General features: G+C 30.2%; 3 protein-coding genes across 4 annotated transcripts; all 3 read left to right on the plus strand.

Annotated features, from left to right (window-relative positions):
• On the plus strand, nt 1–3,822 carry LOC145333624 (arylalkylamine N-acetyltransferase 1-like). The gene is made up of 8 exons (XM_080178791.1): nt 1–125; nt 566–657; nt 1,257–1,304; nt 1,817–1,896; nt 2,169–2,306; nt 2,600–2,682; nt 2,984–3,064; nt 3,303–3,822. The coding sequence occupies exons 1-8, from the start codon at nt 33–35 to the stop codon at nt 3,408–3,410; spliced, it is 723 nt and encodes a 240-aa protein (XP_080034917.1). The 5' UTR covers nt 1–32; the 3' UTR covers nt 3,411–3,822.
• Nucleotides 3,823–4,534: 712 nt separating this feature from the next.
• LOC145333623 (arylalkylamine N-acetyltransferase 1-like) lies at nt 4,535–10,731 on the plus strand. The gene is made up of 8 exons (XM_080178790.1): nt 4,535–5,104; nt 5,566–5,657; nt 5,890–5,937; nt 6,403–6,482; nt 6,854–6,991; nt 7,986–8,068; nt 8,379–8,459; nt 9,552–10,731. Exons 1-8 carry the CDS (start codon nt 4,973–4,975, stop codon nt 9,657–9,659), a joined length of 762 nt encoding a protein of 253 aa, XP_080034916.1. The 5' UTR covers nt 4,535–4,972; the 3' UTR covers nt 9,660–10,731.
• Nucleotides 10,732–11,888: 1,157 nt separating this feature from the next.
• pasi2 (Protein) lies at nt 11,889–20,480 on the plus strand. 2 transcript variants are annotated; one of them, XM_080178753.1, is made up of 13 exons: nt 11,889–12,043; nt 12,621–12,739; nt 13,173–13,247; nt 14,260–14,330; nt 15,116–15,156; nt 16,160–16,211; nt 16,769–16,846; nt 17,103–17,193; nt 17,912–18,046; nt 18,406–18,511; nt 19,007–19,136; nt 19,655–19,689; nt 19,987–20,480. In XM_080178753.1, the coding sequence occupies exons 2-13, from the start codon at nt 12,624–12,626 to the stop codon at nt 20,065–20,067; spliced, it is 1,011 nt and encodes a 336-aa protein (XP_080034879.1). In that variant the 5' UTR covers nt 11,889–12,043; nt 12,621–12,623; the 3' UTR covers nt 20,068–20,480. The 2 variants fall into 2 exon arrangements, with proteins under 2 accessions (XP_080034879.1, XP_080034880.1); XM_080178754.1 differs by lacking the exon at nt 13,173–13,247.
• Nucleotides 20,481–21,286: the final 806 nt, after the last annotated feature.

Consider the following 21,286-nt stretch of genomic DNA (forward strand, 5'->3'; position numbering starts at 1 on the left):
TACAAAGTAATCTCTCTTTAGATATTTCCAAAATGGCTGAACAAGAACGAGAAGAGAAAATCTTGCGAAGAAAAGAAGCTCTGGGACTAACTGTACAGAAGATTACTATGGACATGATGGATAAGGTTATTTCATAGGATCGGCGTCGGCAGTAGAATAATGCACAATACTCAAAAGCCATGGATTGGCATTTTGGGTTTGTAATATATGAAAATAAATGCTTAAATTAAAATGATAACTTGAGATACTATATACGGATAAGCTACAGAGAAAGAGACACATTTTTTGCTGCTAAAATTATTCATAATTTAATGTTATGTAAGATCTCCAAAACGGCTGATTTTTTACAACAAATGACCGTAGCATTATGAAATTAAGACAACAGATATGTAGAAAAATAGTTTCTTGTAGTCTTTCTCTCCCAATTGAAATAATAACATCCTTTCAATTGAAATAAAAGTCAATTTTGTGAAAATTAACCAATTTTCTATTCTTTTATAATTAAAGTAGTTTAATTAACATATGAAATAATTATTGTTGTTTCAACTACATATTTATATTTTAGTTGATGGATTTTCTTTGGGACCATTTTTTCCAACAGGAGCCAGTAACAGCCTCTATGAACCTACAGAGATCTTGGTTCATTGATAAATTTTGGTAAGTAAATATGTTTTTAGTAGCACAAGCCACTCTATAACTATAGAGTCGGTACATCCATCCATACATTCGTCCGAGTAGGTTAACAAAAATATGATTTTCTCATAGGGCATGGAAAATAGAGGATTGATTCTTCTAGACAAGATTCCTCTATACTATAGACCATGTTTCATTATTTCATACCATTTCTTATTGTCTTTCTTTTACTTTTTAATTTTCACTCTTCCTTTATTTTTATTTGTAGCGAAGCTAATTCAATATGTCTGTCTGTCCGTTCATCAATCCGTAATGCTATGGAGGAAATGAGATTTAAGCAAGACCTCTGATTTTTTTTGTCAATATTCACAACATTATGGAGCATATTTAAGTAAATAACATTAATGAAAGTCCGACTGCTTTTAAGCAGCTGTTTTTCATTCCATGATTTTTGTGCTTCGCTACTTGTGAATTATGTCAGCCTTATTTACATTTTGTTGTGATCCAAGTAAAAACTTAATATCAAACTCTTTTTTTATATAGGTTGACATTTGGTTAAAAGCTTAATGTGTTTTCCTTTCAAATTACAAATATAGATTTAATTATCCTAATTATTATTTTAGGTTTCCACCGTTCATTAAGCTTGGAGATAGCTATGCAGCTATTAACAGGTATATCTACATACATTATAATCCTGATATATATATAAAGGTTTTTGTTTGTCTGACAAGATCTCGCTGGCCTCTGGACATAAATAAATTCACTTTTTAATGAAAGGGTGGGATGGTTTTAGAATATTTCATTATTAGATTTAAGGCTTGAGATGGTTTTATACTTTTTAAACGCATGTCTACCTCTAGAAAGAATGGGTGATTTCATTAACAATTGCCTAGTTAAGCAGAGAAACCCCCCACCTCTTATTTTCAATTTAATAAAAATTATGGGGAAAGTAGTAGTTAGTATTATTTTCTTTTCTTTATCGTTTTTTACTTTTTATTAGGTCAGGTTTGGTTTTATTAGGTACTAAGGGGCCCCACAGGATTAGGGCACTATAGGCATACTCTACAGAATTAGGGGATAAACGTTCATACCTATTTTTCTTTTTATTTCAAAAAATTTTATTTTAAGTGCTCAAGAGGCCCTTTAAGGGAAACTTTATGTTGTCATCCTTATTTTTGTTCAGTGATGGAGAAATTGTTGGTGTTCGGTTAGGAAGACAGATGAATGTGAATGACAAATTTTCTAAATATATGGATATTATTGGTAATTTTTAATGTAATTTGATATGTTCATGAGTAGTGAAGCAATTCCAATTGTAATATCAATAAACATTTAAGATAACCTAATGAAGGGGAATGTTGGGAAGGGGAGGGGAATAGTTTAGGTTACTAAGATTACTTTTTTTACAACCAACCAATTTGGTATGGTATCCCCCCCCCCCCTCCCCATTAGAGTTCACAAGTATTTTTTAAAGAAACAATAGTAAAAAATAATGAAATGACAGAACTTTTAAATTGATACATAGAATTTTTTAGCTGAATATATCACTGTTTATGGTTGTAAGCTGACTCGATCTAGTACAGATTATACCAAAATGTTCGTGGTTAACAAACTTTTGAACTATGACCCGTGGAAATTTATGCAAGAAAAAAATCATCAGAAGATATATGAAGGTAATTTTTCCATTACGTTTACAAATTTAATTTATTTTAACTAAATCAATACCAACTTGTTATGAGCCACAATGTAAAGCATATTCTGTGTAGTTTTGTATTAATTACCCCAAAAATGTAAAAATATATAAAGCTAATTATTCTTTGCACTTTAGTTTTGCTTCAGAAAAAGATCAAGAAAATTCTAATACAAACCCAAAACAAGCTTTCCTAAAAAGTATTTCCCATCATTTTAGAGCTCTTTTAGATTTTTAAAAAATTTATTTTCTTTAAAACAATTGTTACTTTTACAGCTTTGATAATGAGTGTGGACAAGTCATGTAGAGGAAAGGGAATTGGTGAAATATTGATGCATGATGTTAATAAGATTATGAAGGTAGCATTATATTTTTTTAATTTAACATTTAAGGGATAACACAGTGGACTTTAAAATGATATTCATCCCAATGGTAATAAACAAAGTTACTGTAGAATTTATTTGTTAAAAAGCAGGGTTAAAAAGTTTAAATACTTATAGTTTGGAATCAACAAAATAAATCTAATAAAATTACCCAAAGTCTTTGTGCAGTAAAGATATCATTGTTATTAAACTTTGGGTACCAGTGTACTTTACCATTCAATATTCAAGAAAATTTAAAATCTTTTCTCATTGGTAATTCTTATTTATTTATGTAAAGTCTTCTGGATGTGAGTGTACATATGCACTGTATACAAGTAAATATTCTGCAGCCATCAGCCAAAATCTTGGAAATGTAGAGGTAAAGAATGTTCTTAATGAAAGTTGTATGATGTCTGTTAAGATCTTAAAGCTAGTTTTATAATTAATTTTCAGATATGAATTATTTGAATAATCATTTTAATATTTTTAAAAATAAGTCATAAATAGTTGAACATTATGTATATTCTAAAGTTGGATGGATTATTTGATTGATTTACAACCTATGGTATTAAATCTTATGAGAAAAAAAATATTTAATATACATTAAATATTTTTAGGTTTTGAGTTCTGCAAAATATGAAGAATTAGTGGATAAAGATGGAAATTTAATTCTTCCAAAACATGAAGAGCACACTGTACTTGCTGTTAGGTCTACCAAATTATAATTTAATTTTACCAAAACATGTGTAGCATTGTACTTGCTGTTAGGTCTACCAAATTATAATTTAATTTTACCAAAACATGTGTAGCATTGTACTTGCTGTTAGGTCTACCAAATTATAATTTAATTTTACCAAAACATGTGTAGCATTGTACTTGCTGTTAGGTCTACCAAATTATAATTTAATTTTACCAAAACATGTGTAGCATTGTACTTGCTATTAGGTCTACCAAACTATAATTTGATTTTACCAAAACATGTGTAGCATTGTACGTGCTGTTAGGTCTACCAAATTATAATTAAATGTTATAATTGAAAGCAATCAATTGAAAGCAATCAAATTATAAAATTTAATCAAAATTTACTTTTTCTTTATTCTAATAATTGCTGTCCCATTTACAGACACAATTTTCTTCAATTCATGTAACTTTTGTGCATTTTTATAAATATTATTATTAAACCCTGAACCACTTCATTATGCAATTTACATTTTCCTGGATATTTTGTCTGTTGTAGTCCATAAGTGTACAGCTTTACAGTACATTGTTTCTATTTGTTAAAGCAACACGTATGATAAAAGAAAAAGATTCTGTTTAGAGTAAAATGCTTATGTATCAATCAAAAACTATATTTTTTGATTTTTTACTGATCCACTTCATTATGCAAATCCAAAGCAAATCAATGTTAAAACGTTTATTTTGCAATTTTCTCCTCTTTAAAAGATTGATTCTGATAAAATAACAATTTTTTAAGGATTTAAAACATTGATTATTATGAAAAACAATTATGAAATTAATGATTTTTCTAAATAAGAAATATTTGAGAAAAAAAAAATTCGACCCTTATCACTTTAGAGGACAGCTGCTGAACCCCAGTTTTATGGATGAAGCTAAATACATGTTAAAGATATAAATTACCCTCAAAAGTATACAAGAATGTTTTTTGATGTGATAAAAAATCTATTTTAAAATCTTGATTTTGAGGATGATGACCTTTAAGGTGCTCCTACTGGTGGTGATGGTGAGCCAAATGTTATTAGAGTGCATGTTCATGTGCTGTACACTTTTGGACTCCCATAAACAAAATAACCAGGAAAATGTAAATTGCATAATGAAGTGGTTCAGGGTTTATTATTTGTACAAAATTTTATAATTTACCTAAAAAGATATCTTTGTGATTTTTTGGTCATAAAAAACAATTTTTTTAAAATAAGTAAAACATTAATCACAAATTGAAATGTATTTGTAAGATTAGTATGTCCATGAATTCCATAAACACTGATTTATTTACAACTATTTGGTACATACTAAAAGGCTTCTATAAGCTTTTTTCTGAAGAAAGGGAAGTTGAGCCACAACTTTCCACCTTTTATTTTTAAAATTCTGGTAGGACAGAGAACCTTAGGTATAGGTACCCTTACATAAATATACAAATCTTCACATTGGAGATTCTTTAGTACAAATATACAGAAAGAAAGATCTTAAAGCAACCTTTAATTATTATATTTTGTCTTTGAATTAGTTTTTTTTTTTTTTAAAATACTTTCATGTTCTAATTTTAACAATAATGTTTATTGTCCTATGGCTTTTTTTAGATTATACCAAAATGACTGAACAAGAACAAGATGAGAAAATCTTGCAAAGGAAAGAAACTCTAGGACTAACTGTACAGAAGATTACTATGGACATGATGGACAAGGTAAATTCCAAGATTGGCTACAACTGAAATTTCACATAGAAGCAACAATTTCAAACACACTTTTACAATAAATAGAAAAAATTATTACGTACTAACTAGAGTCGCTATTCTTACAGAAGCTCGAAATTTCCAGTCATTCAAAAAGGTATAGCTGCTTTAGGTGCTCTATCAGCCATAGTTAGCAAACAAGTTTGTTAACTTGCTGCTATCCAAATCATGTACATGATAGTTCTTAATACAAGTTTTTGATGCTGTCTAAAATGGTGCAAAAAATGGGGACAAATTTCAAATTGTTTTGGCGTGTGACGTCATACCCCCATCTCTTTTCTAGGGGGTTTCTTTCCTCCTTCCCTTTTCTTTCCCCTCACTTGTGACGTAAATAAACAGCCCCGTCAAATCAATTTGAAATTTGTCCCCATTTTTTGCACCATTTTAGACAGCAACCAAGTTTTTTATTTTAGTTAATGGATTTCCTTTGGGAGCATTTTATGAATCAAGAGCCAGTGACAGCCTCTATGAACATACAGAGATCTTGGTTCATTGATAAATTGTGGTAAGCAAATATGTTTTTAGTAACAAAAGCTTTATTATATTTTCTCAGAGGCTATCTTATTCTCCTCTTATCTTAATTTACAAAATGTTGTCAATTTTGTATTCTGTGCCAACAATACTAATGGACATAATTAACCTTGTTAAAAGAATTACTCTTTTTTCAGCATATTAAAAATCACAAAATTAGCAATTGCAATACATCTTGGCATTAATCTAATTCTTATTATTTCTAGGTTTCCCAGTTTGATTAAGCTTGGAGATAGCTATGCAACCATGAACAGGTATATATATTTTATCCTTGTATGAAAGTAACAGATTATATGTCTGTGTGTTGCAAAGGATCTCACTAGATGTTGTACCTATTTGGTTCTCCTTTTCTTAAAATTTTCTTTTGGGTCTATGGAAGGTTCATTACTATTTTGGAGAAGAGCACCTCCTCCCTTCCAAGAAAAATTGTTGAGAGATCTTAAGGGATAATGCAAGCATTGATAAATTTATGTACATTCTTAATATCGATAAACAAAATTACCCTTCTGTAGATTAAAATTACCTTTTTAAATGTTTGAACCAACCAAACAAGAAGTTACCTAAAATAGTTAGGCAAATAAAAGAGAGGATGAATTGATATAGCTTGGGGTACAAGCTTAATTTACAGTCCCCCTCCTCCCTATTTGTTGTCAAATATTACGATGTAATCATGGGAGAAGGCCAAAAAATTATTTGAAGTTCAAATTTGTTTTCTTTAGTAATGGAGAAATTGTTGGTGTGCGTTTGGGAAGACAGATGAATGTGAATGATACATTTTCTAAATATATGGATATCATTGGTATTTTTCATTTGGAAAATAATACAGCAATTGAAATAATGAAGGGTGTTAAAAAAAACCAATTGCTCACAAATTAAACCATCTTGAATACAAAGACTAAAATATAGCAAATTGAAAAAAATATTTTATGTTTTTTTAATTAAGCTCTTTGTATCTGTTTTATCTGCAATACCCTTATGGGAATTAATTGAAAACTAAATTTTAAATTTAATGTCTTGATTAGTTCACAAAACAATTACAGTAACTCTTTCAAATTTCTTGCAATAAACTTTTAAATAGACTTTATTGCATAATATTTTGATAAAAATTTCAGAAAATGATTGATTTATTCAAACATTTTGATCAAAAAATGGGCTTATGTATTTTTTTAGGTAATAACATGGTGATTTATGGTTCTAAGCTGACTCGGTCTACAACAGATTTTTCCAAATATGACTTGGTTAACAAAATCATGAACTATGATGCCTGGAACTTTATGGAAGAAAAAAATCACCAAAAGATATGTGAAAGTAATGTTTTCCATTACAGATTCAAATTTAATTAATTTCCGCTGAGATGCAATTAAAAGCATATTTTGTATAGTTTTGTATTCTTTACTCACAGAAACATAAAAAATTTAAAGGAATAATTCCTTCTTTACAAGTTCTGTAGTTTGTCCAATTTCTAACATTAAATGTGGTTCTTGGTCCTCAAGGTTAAACTGCTAGCAAAATGTGATATTTACTTTTTGCTTTATTCTGGGTGTTTTATTTCATAACTAGCGACTACGCCCCTTGAAGCCTCTAGGGGCACTTAAGGTAGGAGGGGGAAAAGTCGACTCAATGCCATTTTAAATTTGAGTTTCAAAAGAGTAAAAAATATTTTTTGGGGTGGAGGGGGGTCAAGACACCCTCCCCAAAAATAGTTTAAAACCTTCCCAGGACCATAAGAAGTTTCACTGTAAAGGAGAACCAAATTGGTTCAGCCGTTAGCGAGAACCTTCAAGACAGACAAAAAACACTTACTACTTTATATAATAGGATAGTTTGTAAAAAAAAGAAAAAAAATCTAGTACAACCCCAAAACGTGTATAATTATCTATGATACAAAGTAGCTTGATGTCTGTCCGTCCGTCTGTCCGTCCGTCTGAAGCTTAAGATCTCGGTAACCACTGAACCGATCGGATTCTACTCTTTAGGGAATATACCTACTGGTCCTGTGGGGGTTTTAAGCTATTTTCTTGGGGGTTTGGATACCCCCAACCCCCCCTAAAAACAAAAAAATCCCCCTCATTTTTTTTTGTAGGAGATATCCTTGGTCCTTTTTTTTTTAGGAGATATCCTTATTTTAGATATTCTTATTTATTTTTTTTTCCACAAAATTCCCCTTAACTTTTTTTATCATCTCTTGGGGAAAAGCCCCTAGAGGCTAGGGGCGAAGCCGCTAGTGTCTTATAAAGCATTTGCAATCATTTCGGAGATTGTTTAGATATGACAAAATTTAATCATCGTCTACATTTTATAGTTATGATCCTTTGTGTTGACAAGTCATATAGAGGAAAAGGAATTGGTGAAATATTGATGCATGATGTCAATAAGATCATGAAGGTATCTTATATTTTATTTATTTTCTCTGAAGAACATTGATCTTAAGGAATAAAACAATGGAGAATAAATTGATATACAAAAGTTAATCCATATGTAGATTAAATTCATTGGTTAAATGGTTTAGACACTTATATTTTAGAACCAACAAATCAAATTCAATAAAATTACCTAAAGTTTTTAAGCAAAAAAGATATTATGGTTATTAAACTTTGGGTACCAATGAAATTTACCGTTTAATATTCAAGAATATTTAGATTTTATGAGTAGGGTATGGAAATTATAGTTGTTAATTCTTGTTTATTTTGTAAAGTCTTCTGGATGTGAGTGTACATATGCACTGTATACAAGTAAATATTCTGCAGCTATCAGCCAAAATCTTGGAAATGTAGAGGTAGAAAATATTTTTGTTTGTAAGTAGTAGGTTGTCTGTTAAGATCTATAAAAAGCTATACGTTTCCAAATATGATTATACAGTGTGTTTTTTTTATGAGAACTTTTTTGAAAGCAATTTTACCCCACTTATAGTTATCAGAATTTAATGATTAATGGCTTATTTTCTTCGTTTTTTATAGCAATTGATAGAACAACAAAAAAATATTTAGGTTTTTATTTAAAAAGTACAGTAAAATCTAAAATTTAAAACTTAGGTGTCAACATCTAAAAATGGTTTTAGTGCATTTTTCTTATGCGTAAATATTCAACCTTTTTGCAAGAATGGCTGCAAAACACTTCAAAGTTTAGTTATGTTAGCTAAAAATGTATACAGATACTATTTGGGACATGTACTAGAACATAAGTTTGAAGGTCATATCTCAACCAGGGAGGGAGTACTGGCCCCCCAAAGTCGACTACAGAAAATCCAATTTTTTTCTTAGAAAATTTAGGTACAAGAAAAATGCGCTAAAACCATTTTTAGATGTTGACACCTAAGTTTTGAATTTTAGATTTTACTGTACTTTTTTAATGAAAACTGAAATATTTTTTTTGTTGTTCTATTAATTGCCTTAAAAAACGAAGAAAATAAGCCATTAATCATTAAATTCTGATACTATATGTGGGGTAAAATTGCTTTCAAAAAAGTTCCCATAAAAAAAAACGCACTGTACTTGTATTAAAATTTGAATTGTGAAATAAATAAATTTCATTCTATAATTTGAATTAGAACAGTTCTATTCAAATATAAGAAGTCTAGATGAGTAATCCCTAAATTACACAAAAGTGAAACTGGTTAAGAACAATCTGACCATATAAATGCTTAGAAAGTGTACAAATTTTGTTTTATTTCATCTATATAAGAAGTCAGCAACACATTTTTGTGAGATATACTCGTGGGGAAATTCTTAAATAAATTTCATTGATATTATAATATTGAATCATATGTGACTGTCAACTGATTATAAACAAAAATATTTCCCTGCAGAAAATTCTGTTTTAAGTTGTATAGAGGAATCTTCATCTTAATCCAATTGTTATGAATATTTAGGTGTTGAAGTCAATGAAATATGAAGAACTGGTGGATAGAGATGGAAATCTAATTCTTCCAAAACATGGGGAGCACACTGCGATTGAAGTCAGGTCTACCAAATTATAATTTAATTTAGCCAATACATGGGGAGCACACAGGTCTACTAAATTATAATCTAATTTTACTAAAACAAGGGTAGCACACTGTACTTGCTATTAGGTCTACCAAATTGTAATTTAATTTTACTAAAACATGTGTAGCATTGTACTTGCTGTTAGGTCTACCAAATTATAATTTAATTTTACCAAAACATGTGTAGCATTGTACTTGCTGTTAGGTCTACCAAATTATAATTTAAGTTTATCAAAACATGGGGAGCACACTGTATTTGCTGTTAGGTCTACCAAATTATAATTTAATTTTTCTAAAACATGGGAAGCACACTGTACTTGCTGTTAGGTCTACCAAATTATAATTTAATTTTACTAAAACATGGGGAGCACACTGTACTTGTTATTAAGTCTACCAAATTATAATTTAATTTTACTAAAACGTGGGGAACACACTGTACTTGTTATTAGGTCTACCAAATTATAATTTAATTTTACTAAAACATGGGGAGCACACTGTACTTGTTATTAAGTCTACCAAATTATAATTTAATTTTACTAAAACGTGGGGAACACACTGTACTTGTTATTAGGTCTACCAAATTATAATTTAATTTTACTAAAACATGGGTAGCACACTGTACTTGTTATTAAGTCTACCAAATTATAATTTAATTTTACTAAAACATGGGGAGCACACTGTACTTGTTATTAAGTCTACCAAATTATAATTTAATTTTACTAAAACATGGAGAGGACACTGTACTGTACTTGCTATTAGGTCTACCAAATTATAAATTAAATTTACTAAAATATTGGTTTTTAACTGTTTTTTTTATATTTGAAAAGGTTTTTTCTTCCCTAAATTTCATTAGTTTTTACTTTAAATTTGTGATCATTATGAATAAAGCTTCCCTGTAACTATATCTTGTTATATATTACTTTGCATTAAATTTATATAAATTATTGTTTGTTTAAATATTGTCTCTATGTGCCAAACTTATTTTTTTACCTATAATGTTTTATATTAAAACTGCCTTATAAAGATTCTTTGGAAATGATAATATTTCAATAAATAAAGATAAAAAGGCATTTTTTTATTTGGCGATTATAAATAAGTATCATAGCACTTTTTTGTCTCGATTTGTGAGACGACTTTTAAAATTGACGGTACGCGATTTCAAAATATTTACCCCCCCCCCCTTATACACCCCCTCCCCTTTTTACACCCCCTCCCCTTTTTACACCCCACCTTTCCACTTGGTATTACGGTATGAGTAAAGCCCGTATGAATCTACCTATCTAAGGTCTACCTGCTTATATTGGTACTATGGCCTATGCTTAGACTAACTATAACCATAGAACGGAAATACTTGTTATGAATTTAATTTATTTTCTGCTGGATACAAACCGGTTCTGATTCGTTTAGAAAAAAGTAATATATTATATGGTTTTTATTTAAATTGAACATGGAAAATATTTAAATAAAGGTTTACTTAAACTTAATGAAGCGTATAAACAAATCAAAACTAACTAAACCTTTGTTATTTTTTTTACAAATTCTTTATGATCTATTATTAATTGCGGAGACAATATATATAGGTAGCCCTAAAATAGATATTTTAAAATAACAAAATATCCGATCTGTTATAAATTCTCTATGTATTGCATAATAAAGGTAAAAATCTACTTGCCTTAATAAGGGAGGTTAAGCGTTACCATAGAGAAATACTACACATAATTTAATGATTTAAATTCAAATTACACCCAGTAAATGAAAAGGTAAAGTGTCGATCGTTTAGTTCCAAAAAAATAAACAAAAACCCTAAAAAAATAGTTTTTAGTTTTCAGGGAAGCTTATTTTTTTAGGTCAGGTTTATTAATAAAGTTTTGGGGATGCGAGGTCATTACCGAGTTAAATAAACTTTATATAGCATACTAAACCCACAAACAATTAAATATGAGGGGTAAGGAACTCCCCCACCCAAAAAAAAAATCTTACATATATCTAAATCTAATAAATCTAATCTAAAGACCTGAAGAAATTACGACAAGAAATGATTTTTTAATTAAAATATCCTCCATTTTATTTACTGTCTCATTTGTAAAGGTGGTTTCTTCCTGTTGAAACATTCTCTAGGTTTCTCAAATAATATCTATATCACAATCACATTACAGAAACAATCCTAAGTTTGCTTACAGTCTACTGTAACAGTTAACAATTTAATTATTGTAGGCATTAATAAGGTTTGTTTTGAATTAGTAGTCTACAATACAAACATATTATAAACCAAAAAAGCAGTGAAAAAAATTGTGTTTCACATAAATTCATTCACCTGAATATGAAATATATATAAGTTATCAGTAATCTATTTTCACCTAAGTTAACTTTAACTAAAGGTATGATTTGAAATGATGAATATTAAAATAATACTTTTGATGCTAAAATTGTTTGAAACCAGAAATTTCAAGTTTTGAAAATGGGTTGTTTAAAAAAAATACACATTATAGATTTTTAGTAATTTCTTATTTTGCATTATTCTATATCACAAATCTAGTAAACCAACCCTCCTAATCTTTCAAATAAAATTTAGAGTTTATGCTTCCATTTTCTAACATTTTTAATAAAAATTGTTAATTGGATATGATCGATAATAGATCATATTTAAGGTTGATAAATTAAATAAATATGCCTCAGCTAAAAAATAAGAAAAATCTATTATAAAATTTACGGGCCTGTTGCTTAATTTTCTATTCGGCCACAAAAAAAAAGCAGCTTCAGCTCCTCTAATCAGCCTCTCTGTGCCAAACCAAAGCTAACTACTAAATCTTATAGTTGCTATCATCTCATCTATAGCCGCGTTTCTTTTCTATTCAGTTACAAAGTTTTGTTTATAACCGCCTTGAAAAATTAGTTAAAAAATCATACGAAAGAAACGTATGTAAGCGCACCTCCTCTACAATTTATTTCTTTTAGAAAATGTCTACGTACGGAGGGACTGGGCACAAATCGCCCAGCGTGCACAGCGATGCCTTCTCCATGGTCTCTCACGCCTCCACTACGCGCAGTACGCGCACTCTGGGAGCACATAGTCGGTAGGTAGCGCAGCTACTAAATAAGTTGGTCATTCTTGTCTGTAAGTCATTCATATTAGAAGAGGAAATATCCTTAGATATTAGAGGTGTGATGTGTGTCTGTTCTAAAAGATCTCGCCAGACTCTGCATAAATTTAATTCTTCTATGCAGGGAAACTTAATAAGTTTATTTTTATCTATTCCCTTTTTGATATTTAAAAAAAATTTTAGATTTTAAGAAGGGGCTACCCTTTACAATTAGAGTTCACAACATAATATTAAAGAGTTAAAAAGGAGATGACTAAAAACGTAATAATGAAAATAAATTAGTTAGATTTTTAAAATTATTTTTGTTGTATCTTCCTAAAACTGTAAATTTCTTTTAACTATTCATTTTGCATGTTTTTTTTTGTTTCTGCCTTTTCCCTTCTTCTGAGTTTTGCATGTATTTTAGTTCGTATGTGTATTCTCAAGTTTCTTCTAATAGACCAGGCTCTAATGTATCAACTATTAGACCGGTCTCTAATAGGTAGGCTTTATTGGGAGTAACATTAAGTATTCTACTTGCAGGGAAGAGACATTGGACTGTAAATTACACTAGTACCTAAAGTTTTGTTCGGTGCGCCGGTGGTTCAAAACTTTGTTTTTAAACTAATTTTGATTAGTTGGATTCAAACCGATATTGTTCAAACTTATAACCAATAATTTTAATCTACAGAAGGGAAAATATTGCTTATCGTCATTGGGGATATATATCAATTTATCGTCCATTGTCTTATCCCCTAAGACACCTGACATTATTTTCTTTGATTTAATTGAAATTTGTTCAAACAGGACAAATTCTATGCATGCCTTTACTAACAATGTTTGTTACATTTGATAGATTTTAAAATTTTAGCAAAGCAAATCTGCACTTATACAATTTTGTGGACCATTGAAAACTAACCGTTCAGGAAGCCTAACTGACTTTCACCTAACCTCATTTATATATTGATTATATAATTGTATAATCTTTTTATTATTAAGTCAAGCTAACAAGTGTGAAGAAAATATTTATCTTCCAAAAAACCTTCCCCTGCAACAAAAAAACTACCTACATCATTTTTTTAAATGTACCTTTGAACTTTTTAGTTTTGATTAAGAACATCATGAGAATGGTTGCGTCAATTATACAACTGACAAAAGTAGAGCGGCTGAATTTTTAAAATGACATTGTCAAAAATACATTTTTGTACTTAAACCGGTTGTACTTTTGATGCAACCCATTTATTGATATCATATTGATTTATTGCATTTATTGATATCATATTGATTTATTGCATGATTTTTTTCTTTGTAAATATTCACTATAGTGGTTATGTTAAGCACCTTTAGTCCTGTTTAGTTTTCTAAATCAAGCCCCAATAGCGGCCAAAGCCAACAGAAAAATGAGCTGTTTAAATTGTTGTTGGCGGCTATCGGGTCCCGTTTCTTTTAAAAATATTTTCCATTATGATGTCGCATGAAAACTTAAAATAAAAGAGACTGAATAGACATTTCAGGGGCCGGAGTTTAAAATCTACAAAAGTTCACTGGTACCAGAAACCTCTCATTTCCTCGGCTTTTTATACAGGTATCGTGTATATTTTACTAAGTATTAATTATTTACAGTTGAATAGGGATAAAAGAAACCTATTTTTCGCTAAAATTCTTACAAAATTACGATAAATAAGAAACATATATTTTATATTTCCAATATAAAATATACATCTGCAATAATCTAAAAAACAAAGATGACAACATCCATAAAAGCGAAGCACTGAAACGGTAGGACAAACAGACATTAATGCTTGTCAATGTATAGTGTCAGAAAAGAATAATCAGAATATAAATAAATGTATAAGAAGCAAAATTGTAAGTAAATTTGTTGAAAACTGCTTGAAAAACAGGATAATGTTTATAGACATACTTACATTTTTAGGAATCGATTATAGAATTGATTCGCTTATAATATTGTACTTTGTTGTCCCAGGAATCAATATACCAAAAATCAGATCAATCGGATAACTAGATCACAAAAATATTTGTTGTTAAAAAGTATAAAAACAACGTACGAACATTCTGGTAATGATTATAGAGTTGCTACGCTTTCTAAATCGTGCCTAACTACTACAGGAATCACCCTGCAAAGTTTGAAATCGATAGGACAATAGAACATGCCTAAATTAACGAAAAAAGCTTTCCGTCTCGGACGGACATACGTACGGACCTACCCCAATTATAGAAAAGCTTCGCTTTTAAAGGAGGGCCATTTCGTTTCAGCATTAACAGATGTACAGACAGAAATCCTATTACTTTAATATAAGGTTAATTGCTCTTAATTTTTAAAATTCAACTAATAATCCAACTTTGTTTTAGATTTAACAACTGGGGCTTGGCATGTAACTTTCTACACATTGGTGAGGAATTTTTTTTAATTAAGACAAATTTTATATGGAAAACTTTTTCAGTCAAATTCTAAATAAAGGTTGTTTTTTTTTTAATGGAACAAAAGTACCTATTGCTTAATATAACCCACTTGCCATTGACAGAAGTTGATAATCTATACCTTAATTTCTTCATTGGGTTAGGGAGTTTTGTATAAGAAAAAGTACTTGTCGATTTTCAACAAATTATGCCTGTGTTAATAGTAGAAAATTTTTATGTATATCGGTAGAATCGTCATAGACTCTAGTTTTTTGGGTGTTTAAGAACTATTCCTGTGCTACGTATAGTTTAAGAGCTACGTGGTAAAATGTCCCAACTTACTTAAAACTTTTCAACCTTTCTCACATTTTCAAACGTAGCTCCTATACCACAAATAGCATGAATATGATACATATATATATATTTCCAAAAACTAGAGTTTTTGACAATTCTAACGGTATGCATAACATTTTTCTACTATTAACACAAGCCGCACAATTTGATTTTTTAAAAATGTACGCATTTTTGCACACTCTTTTAATTGGTCATGATCTAAAAATCTTCCAAAAATAGGTACTGTTTTTAAGGCATAGTTTGTTGAAAAACGGTAAAAACAATTTCTTATACAAAACTCCCCAACCCAATGAATAAATTAAGATATAGATTATCAACTTCTGTCAATGGCAAGTGGGTTAAATTAAGTAATTTTTTTGTCCTATAAAAAAAACCTGTAATTTGCAATATACAATTTAAATTTGGCAGATGTTAAGTAATTTTAGTATCTAAATGTTTAAGCTTATTTCTATATTTGATGTATTTTAATAAATATTATCTAAATGCAAGGAAATCACTAAAAGGTTAGGCAAACTCTTCTGATATTATAGGTTAACATAAATCGTAGCTAAGCAGTAAGCACACATATTTTTTAGAAAAGTCATCCTATTGTTTTGATTGGGATACCATTTTTTTATGTATTTAAAGCTATTATTTTTTTAGTTTCTTTCATTCTGGACTGGCTTCTGGTCAATTTTTGACATATATTGTCTAGGTAATGATAAATCTTTTTATAACGCAGCTACTCTACAATTAGTATATATTCGTACTTCCCGAACTATATCCTTACATAAAAGTAACATGATGCCTATCTGTTTGTGTGTCTGTCTCTAAAGAAGGATCTTGCTTATCACTTAACCCATATGGTTTTCCGTTACAAAGAATCTTTTTATTGGACAAAGAAGGTTTTTAACTATTTTTGAGGAGGATACCTCACCCACCAAGAAAAAAATCACCTATAGAAAAATTACACCACCTTCTTAGGGGCATATCCGCCGCATTATGAATGATTTAAGGGTCCATGGCTACTGATATGCCTTTGGGGGACTCAAACCCTGCTGGTTCCCTTTTACTTAATCTAATCTAAATACAATTGGCATCAAGCGCAAAAAAACAATGTTTTTTAAAGTTCGTTTGTGGTCCAAGTTTAATGTTAGGGAAGCTACTCTTTAACTAATTTTTTATATATTATTTTAGTTCCCCTGTCCTAACACCGGGCTTATCTAACTTTTACTTATTCTAATCCTTAATCTAAATCTTTATATATTTTAGTTGAATCAATGCCGGGCAGCAACCATACTGGATATTATCTCTTCAGTTTTGAATTTGTTTTCGTCGGAAATCATCATGGTAAGATTTGTTTTATAGAGCAATATAACTCAAAATTATATATATTGCAATGACGTTCAAGGCACCCCAATTTTTAGAGAAAAAAATTTAGATTTAATCATCTCAAAAAAAATGCACCCCCCTAAAACTACTTTACGCTTTATATGAAAAGCTTGGGCGTCCTTGATAATTTTATCCTACATTTACTTCTTTTGTCTTTCTTTATGTTTAATTTCTTAAAATAATCCTTTTGTTATGGTATATACATTTTGTTTAGTTTGGAATCTGTTGGTGTTTTCAAGCATTGTGTCTCTATTGTGTGCCATAGCGATATTTATTGGCAGCTGTATTCTACTCGACGCTTTGAGGTGAGATTTAATTGGCAGCTACCCAAGAGAACTTAAAAGATAATTATGGTATAGTCCCTTACGTGGCGACGCTCCTTAAGGAGCGATTCTTCGTTTTTTTCACAGTAGCTTTTCTCGTATTTCTAGCCCTTGTTGGGCCAATTGCCTAACCCTGTTGGGCAATCACTCAACCCAATATAACCTAACCTAAACTAAAATAATCTATCAAAAGCCATTTTAAAAATACGACGAATCGCCCCTTAAGGGGCGTTGCCACGAAGGGGACTATTCCCGATAATTATTATAAAATAGTTGTTCTCTCCCAATTTTGTTAAACAAAGTTGACCGTTATTTTGTTAAAACTTATTGTTGATGAAGTATGGAACCAACTAATCAATTATTATTAATAAAAGTACCCAAAACTTTTAAGCCAACGAAGAAGAGATCATTTAAAAAAAATTTACAGTCCAATATCCCCTCTCTGCCTGATCTTCCCGTTATAACAATATTAGAGTAAAACACTAGAGAGGAAAGGGGTTAAATAACTGTATGTCCCCATCCTAAGGTCCCTGTGCCGACTCTTAATTTGGTCTTTGGAAATCAGCCAATAGTGTCGGGAACTATTAACACAGCCAAGTAGCACAAAACAATTTGCTAGCAGAAGAAAAAGGTCTTTGGAAAAAAAAGGCAGGTAATTATCTGTATATACATCTGTTATTAACAGTAATGCATTACTTAGGTTGGAAAAAGAGACTGGTTTTGAGTTCTGGTTGTACTCTATGGGATTCTTCACTCCTTGGCGCTTTGTCTCATGGGTCTTCCACAGCATTGCCAATGATATGATCTTCGCTTATCATATTTTTATGTTTCTCGTGTAAGTATTTTTTTACATTTTGAATTTACTAGTAGCTGCTTCCCTCAATCCAAGGGGATTTATATTTGAATGTTAGATGGGAGGCAAACAAATATCCTTATGCAATACCAAATCTTATAAATAAGCTACCTAAAAGCAGTTATGAAACTTATGAGACCTACAAAAGCTTTAAGGTAATAGGGAAACCATAACGGTCCAGTAGTTAGCTACACAGGCAATCAGACAGATATTTTGTCTATTTTATCCAAGGATAATATTCTACTGCGTTATGTCGTCTTAAAAAGAAAGAATAACGATTATCAAGAAAATTTGATTTCAAGAAAATACTGATAATTTTCGCCAACTTTTATATATTTTAGATGGATTTTGCTGCATGTTTTGAATGTTGGTTCGTTCTTGGTACTCTACTCATACTACCTGGAACTGACAGGAATCAGTAAGCTGGAACAAAACGCTAAAGTGAAGGTAGGAAAGCTTACCTGCGAAGCCTAGAGGGTTCGAGTCAGTTTCAATGATTTATATAATGATTAATAAAAGTTGTATGTATATAGCTTATCAGTCATTTGGCATTGTTGGTCTTAAATCCGAAGGATCATGTCCTCTGACAATAATAAACCACCACTCTTTATTTTGTATTACACCCCACTGTACTCCCCTCGATTTTGGTTAGGGGATGTGTCAAAATTTCTCGATGTGCTTCGCGCACACCACAGGCATGCCACAGTTTCAATCAATTACAAACGATAGAAATGGTTAACTTAAAATATGCAGGACAAGTTGATTGAATTTTTATATAAAACAAAAAATTTTCACTATGCAAAACAAGGTACTGTATAATCTTTTTTCCCTACGTTTTTCAGTGCATTAGTTTTTATTTACCCACATTACTTAAAACACAATTATCTCTCCATGTTTATATATTTCCAACAATTTTTCAATTACTAACATTAATACTTTTAGATGGCCACGTTGAGTAGAGCTGGCAGTATGTACGGGTCACGTCCAACGTCGCCAGCGGTCAGACAGCCGCCCCCTCATATTAATATAGTGGGAGGTAGTGGCGCAGTACCATACTCGGATTTAAATTCAGGTAGATTTATAGATAGTTAGTCAAAAGATAAATTCACAGATATACAAAAAATAAAAAGGACCATAGATACATAGACAGACACTCATTTAACATATTAACAGGCATACATTTATAAGGTGAGGCAGATATATATCCATGCAGACAGACATATATGTAGATGGTCAGAAAGACAGAGAGACAAACAGGCAGACAGGTAGCCATACTAGACATACGTACAAACAGACAAATTGACAAACAAAACTAATGTTACAAACAAATAGAAAATCAGACATACGTTTAGATACATAGATAACAAGAAATACAGCAAAACTGTTAACGGTTCTTTAGACAAAAGTACAAATAAACAGACAGACTAACACACAAACACTTGTATTGGGATAGAGACAGACATTTACATAAAGGGAAAAACAAACAGACAAACGAACGGAATAATATTGATATTAAAATATTAAGAACGAAAAATAATTTGAAACAAAATAAACTTGTAAAAATATTTTGTATAATTTATCTATTTTCAGGTCCCTCTACACTTCGATCAGAGTACAACGGACAGGTATTATCATTTCATTTAAACAAAAACAATTTAAACTATGACGATTTTTCCCATGATAAAAAAGTAACAGGCTGTTTTTTTATAGACTTCATTATTTTCACATCAGAGACTTTGGCTTTGTCCCTAGCGTCTAGAAACTTTTTTCAGTAGGGGAAGGTGAAATGGGGTAATTTTTCAATGTGTCATTTCTGTAGTAGGAGGCTGGGTGGCCCTTCAGTTCAACGGTTATTGGGATCTTTCAGCAAAGATATCTCATATCTTTAATTTAAATATTCCACAACGTTTTCATATTTTTAGAGTGGTGCTGGTTCCCTTGCATACTCTGGACAGGGCTCAATGGCCTACACAGCAATCCCCAGCAGACAATCGCATTTCTAATACAACAAAAAATGAAAATGGCGCGAGGCGCGCCGTAAGCACAGAATATAGTACATTTCTACTGTATACTTTTCAGTAATATCTCGAGACTAAATAATGTAACGAAAATGTCACATATTATCAAATTTAATCATAAAATATAATTATTTTTAAAAGTTCAAGGTTTAAAAAAATTTTATTTCGCAATAAAGTCTAAATATACTGCAATTTCTACTTAGTCAATTTTAGCCAGTGTTTTTTTTTGTAAAAACTGAAATTGTTTGTAAAATGACAGAAGAATAACATATAATTAAATACCTAGAGCAGATAAAAGTAAATTATTTTGAATATCAAAATATTTGCAAAATATTTATAACGTTGTTTTGGTCATTTTTATAGGTGGAGGCAACCATCACTCCCTTTCTCTTTTTCACGAACACAGTAATAGTGTCTGACTGATTATGACGTAACAAAAAAAAATTAGCCAATGAGAGGCCGTTATTGACCAATTGTAAAATTTATAGTGGCCTCTCATTGGCTATTTTTTTTTTGTTACGTCATAATCAGTCAGACACTATTACTGTGTTCCTTTTTCACACAAAATACAAATTTCTAACTGAATCTTATTCTACTATTTATTTGCCTATCATATATTATTATTTTGCATTTAATAAATGTACCTGTTAGTATTTTTATACAATTTAATATACAATATACATATTTATTTTTAATGTTTAGTAAAATAGCACGATCAAAGTTAAAATGCACAAAATAAAAGAGAAAATTGTCTTGTATACAATTAATCTAATATCTTTTTTATTGATTTTTACAAATACTTTTGTAAAGAAGCTTAATTTTATTTATGTTAATAAAAAGTCTAGTTATATGTGTTTAATAGGATTTTAAGACATTTTTTATATAAACTCTTATCTTTGTAAATAAATGTTATATAAAAGAGTTTTTTCCTTTTTGATTTTTCACTAAGGACGATTATGTCAATGGCTTTTTGTTGTGAATATAGAACAGTAAAGTATTATATTGACAACATCCATAAGTTGCGATGCTCTAAAATATATAAAAAAAGGAGCAGTCAAACTAATTGAAGGAAAAACTTAAAAAGTAAAATATAAAAGTAGGAGGAACAGCCAAGCAAATTGAAGGAAAAGGGGAGCATAAAATACATAGAGATGCAGTAACGTTCAAAGGTGGGGTCAAACTTTGAAACACCTTAATTTTGTTC

This window comes from Acartia tonsa, chromosome 12 (assembly GCF_053477335.1).
Source record: "Acartia tonsa isolate MP-2025a chromosome 12, ASM5347733v1, whole genome shotgun sequence".
NCBI classification, from domain to species: Eukaryota; Metazoa; Arthropoda; class Copepoda; order Calanoida; family Acartiidae; genus Acartia; species Acartia tonsa.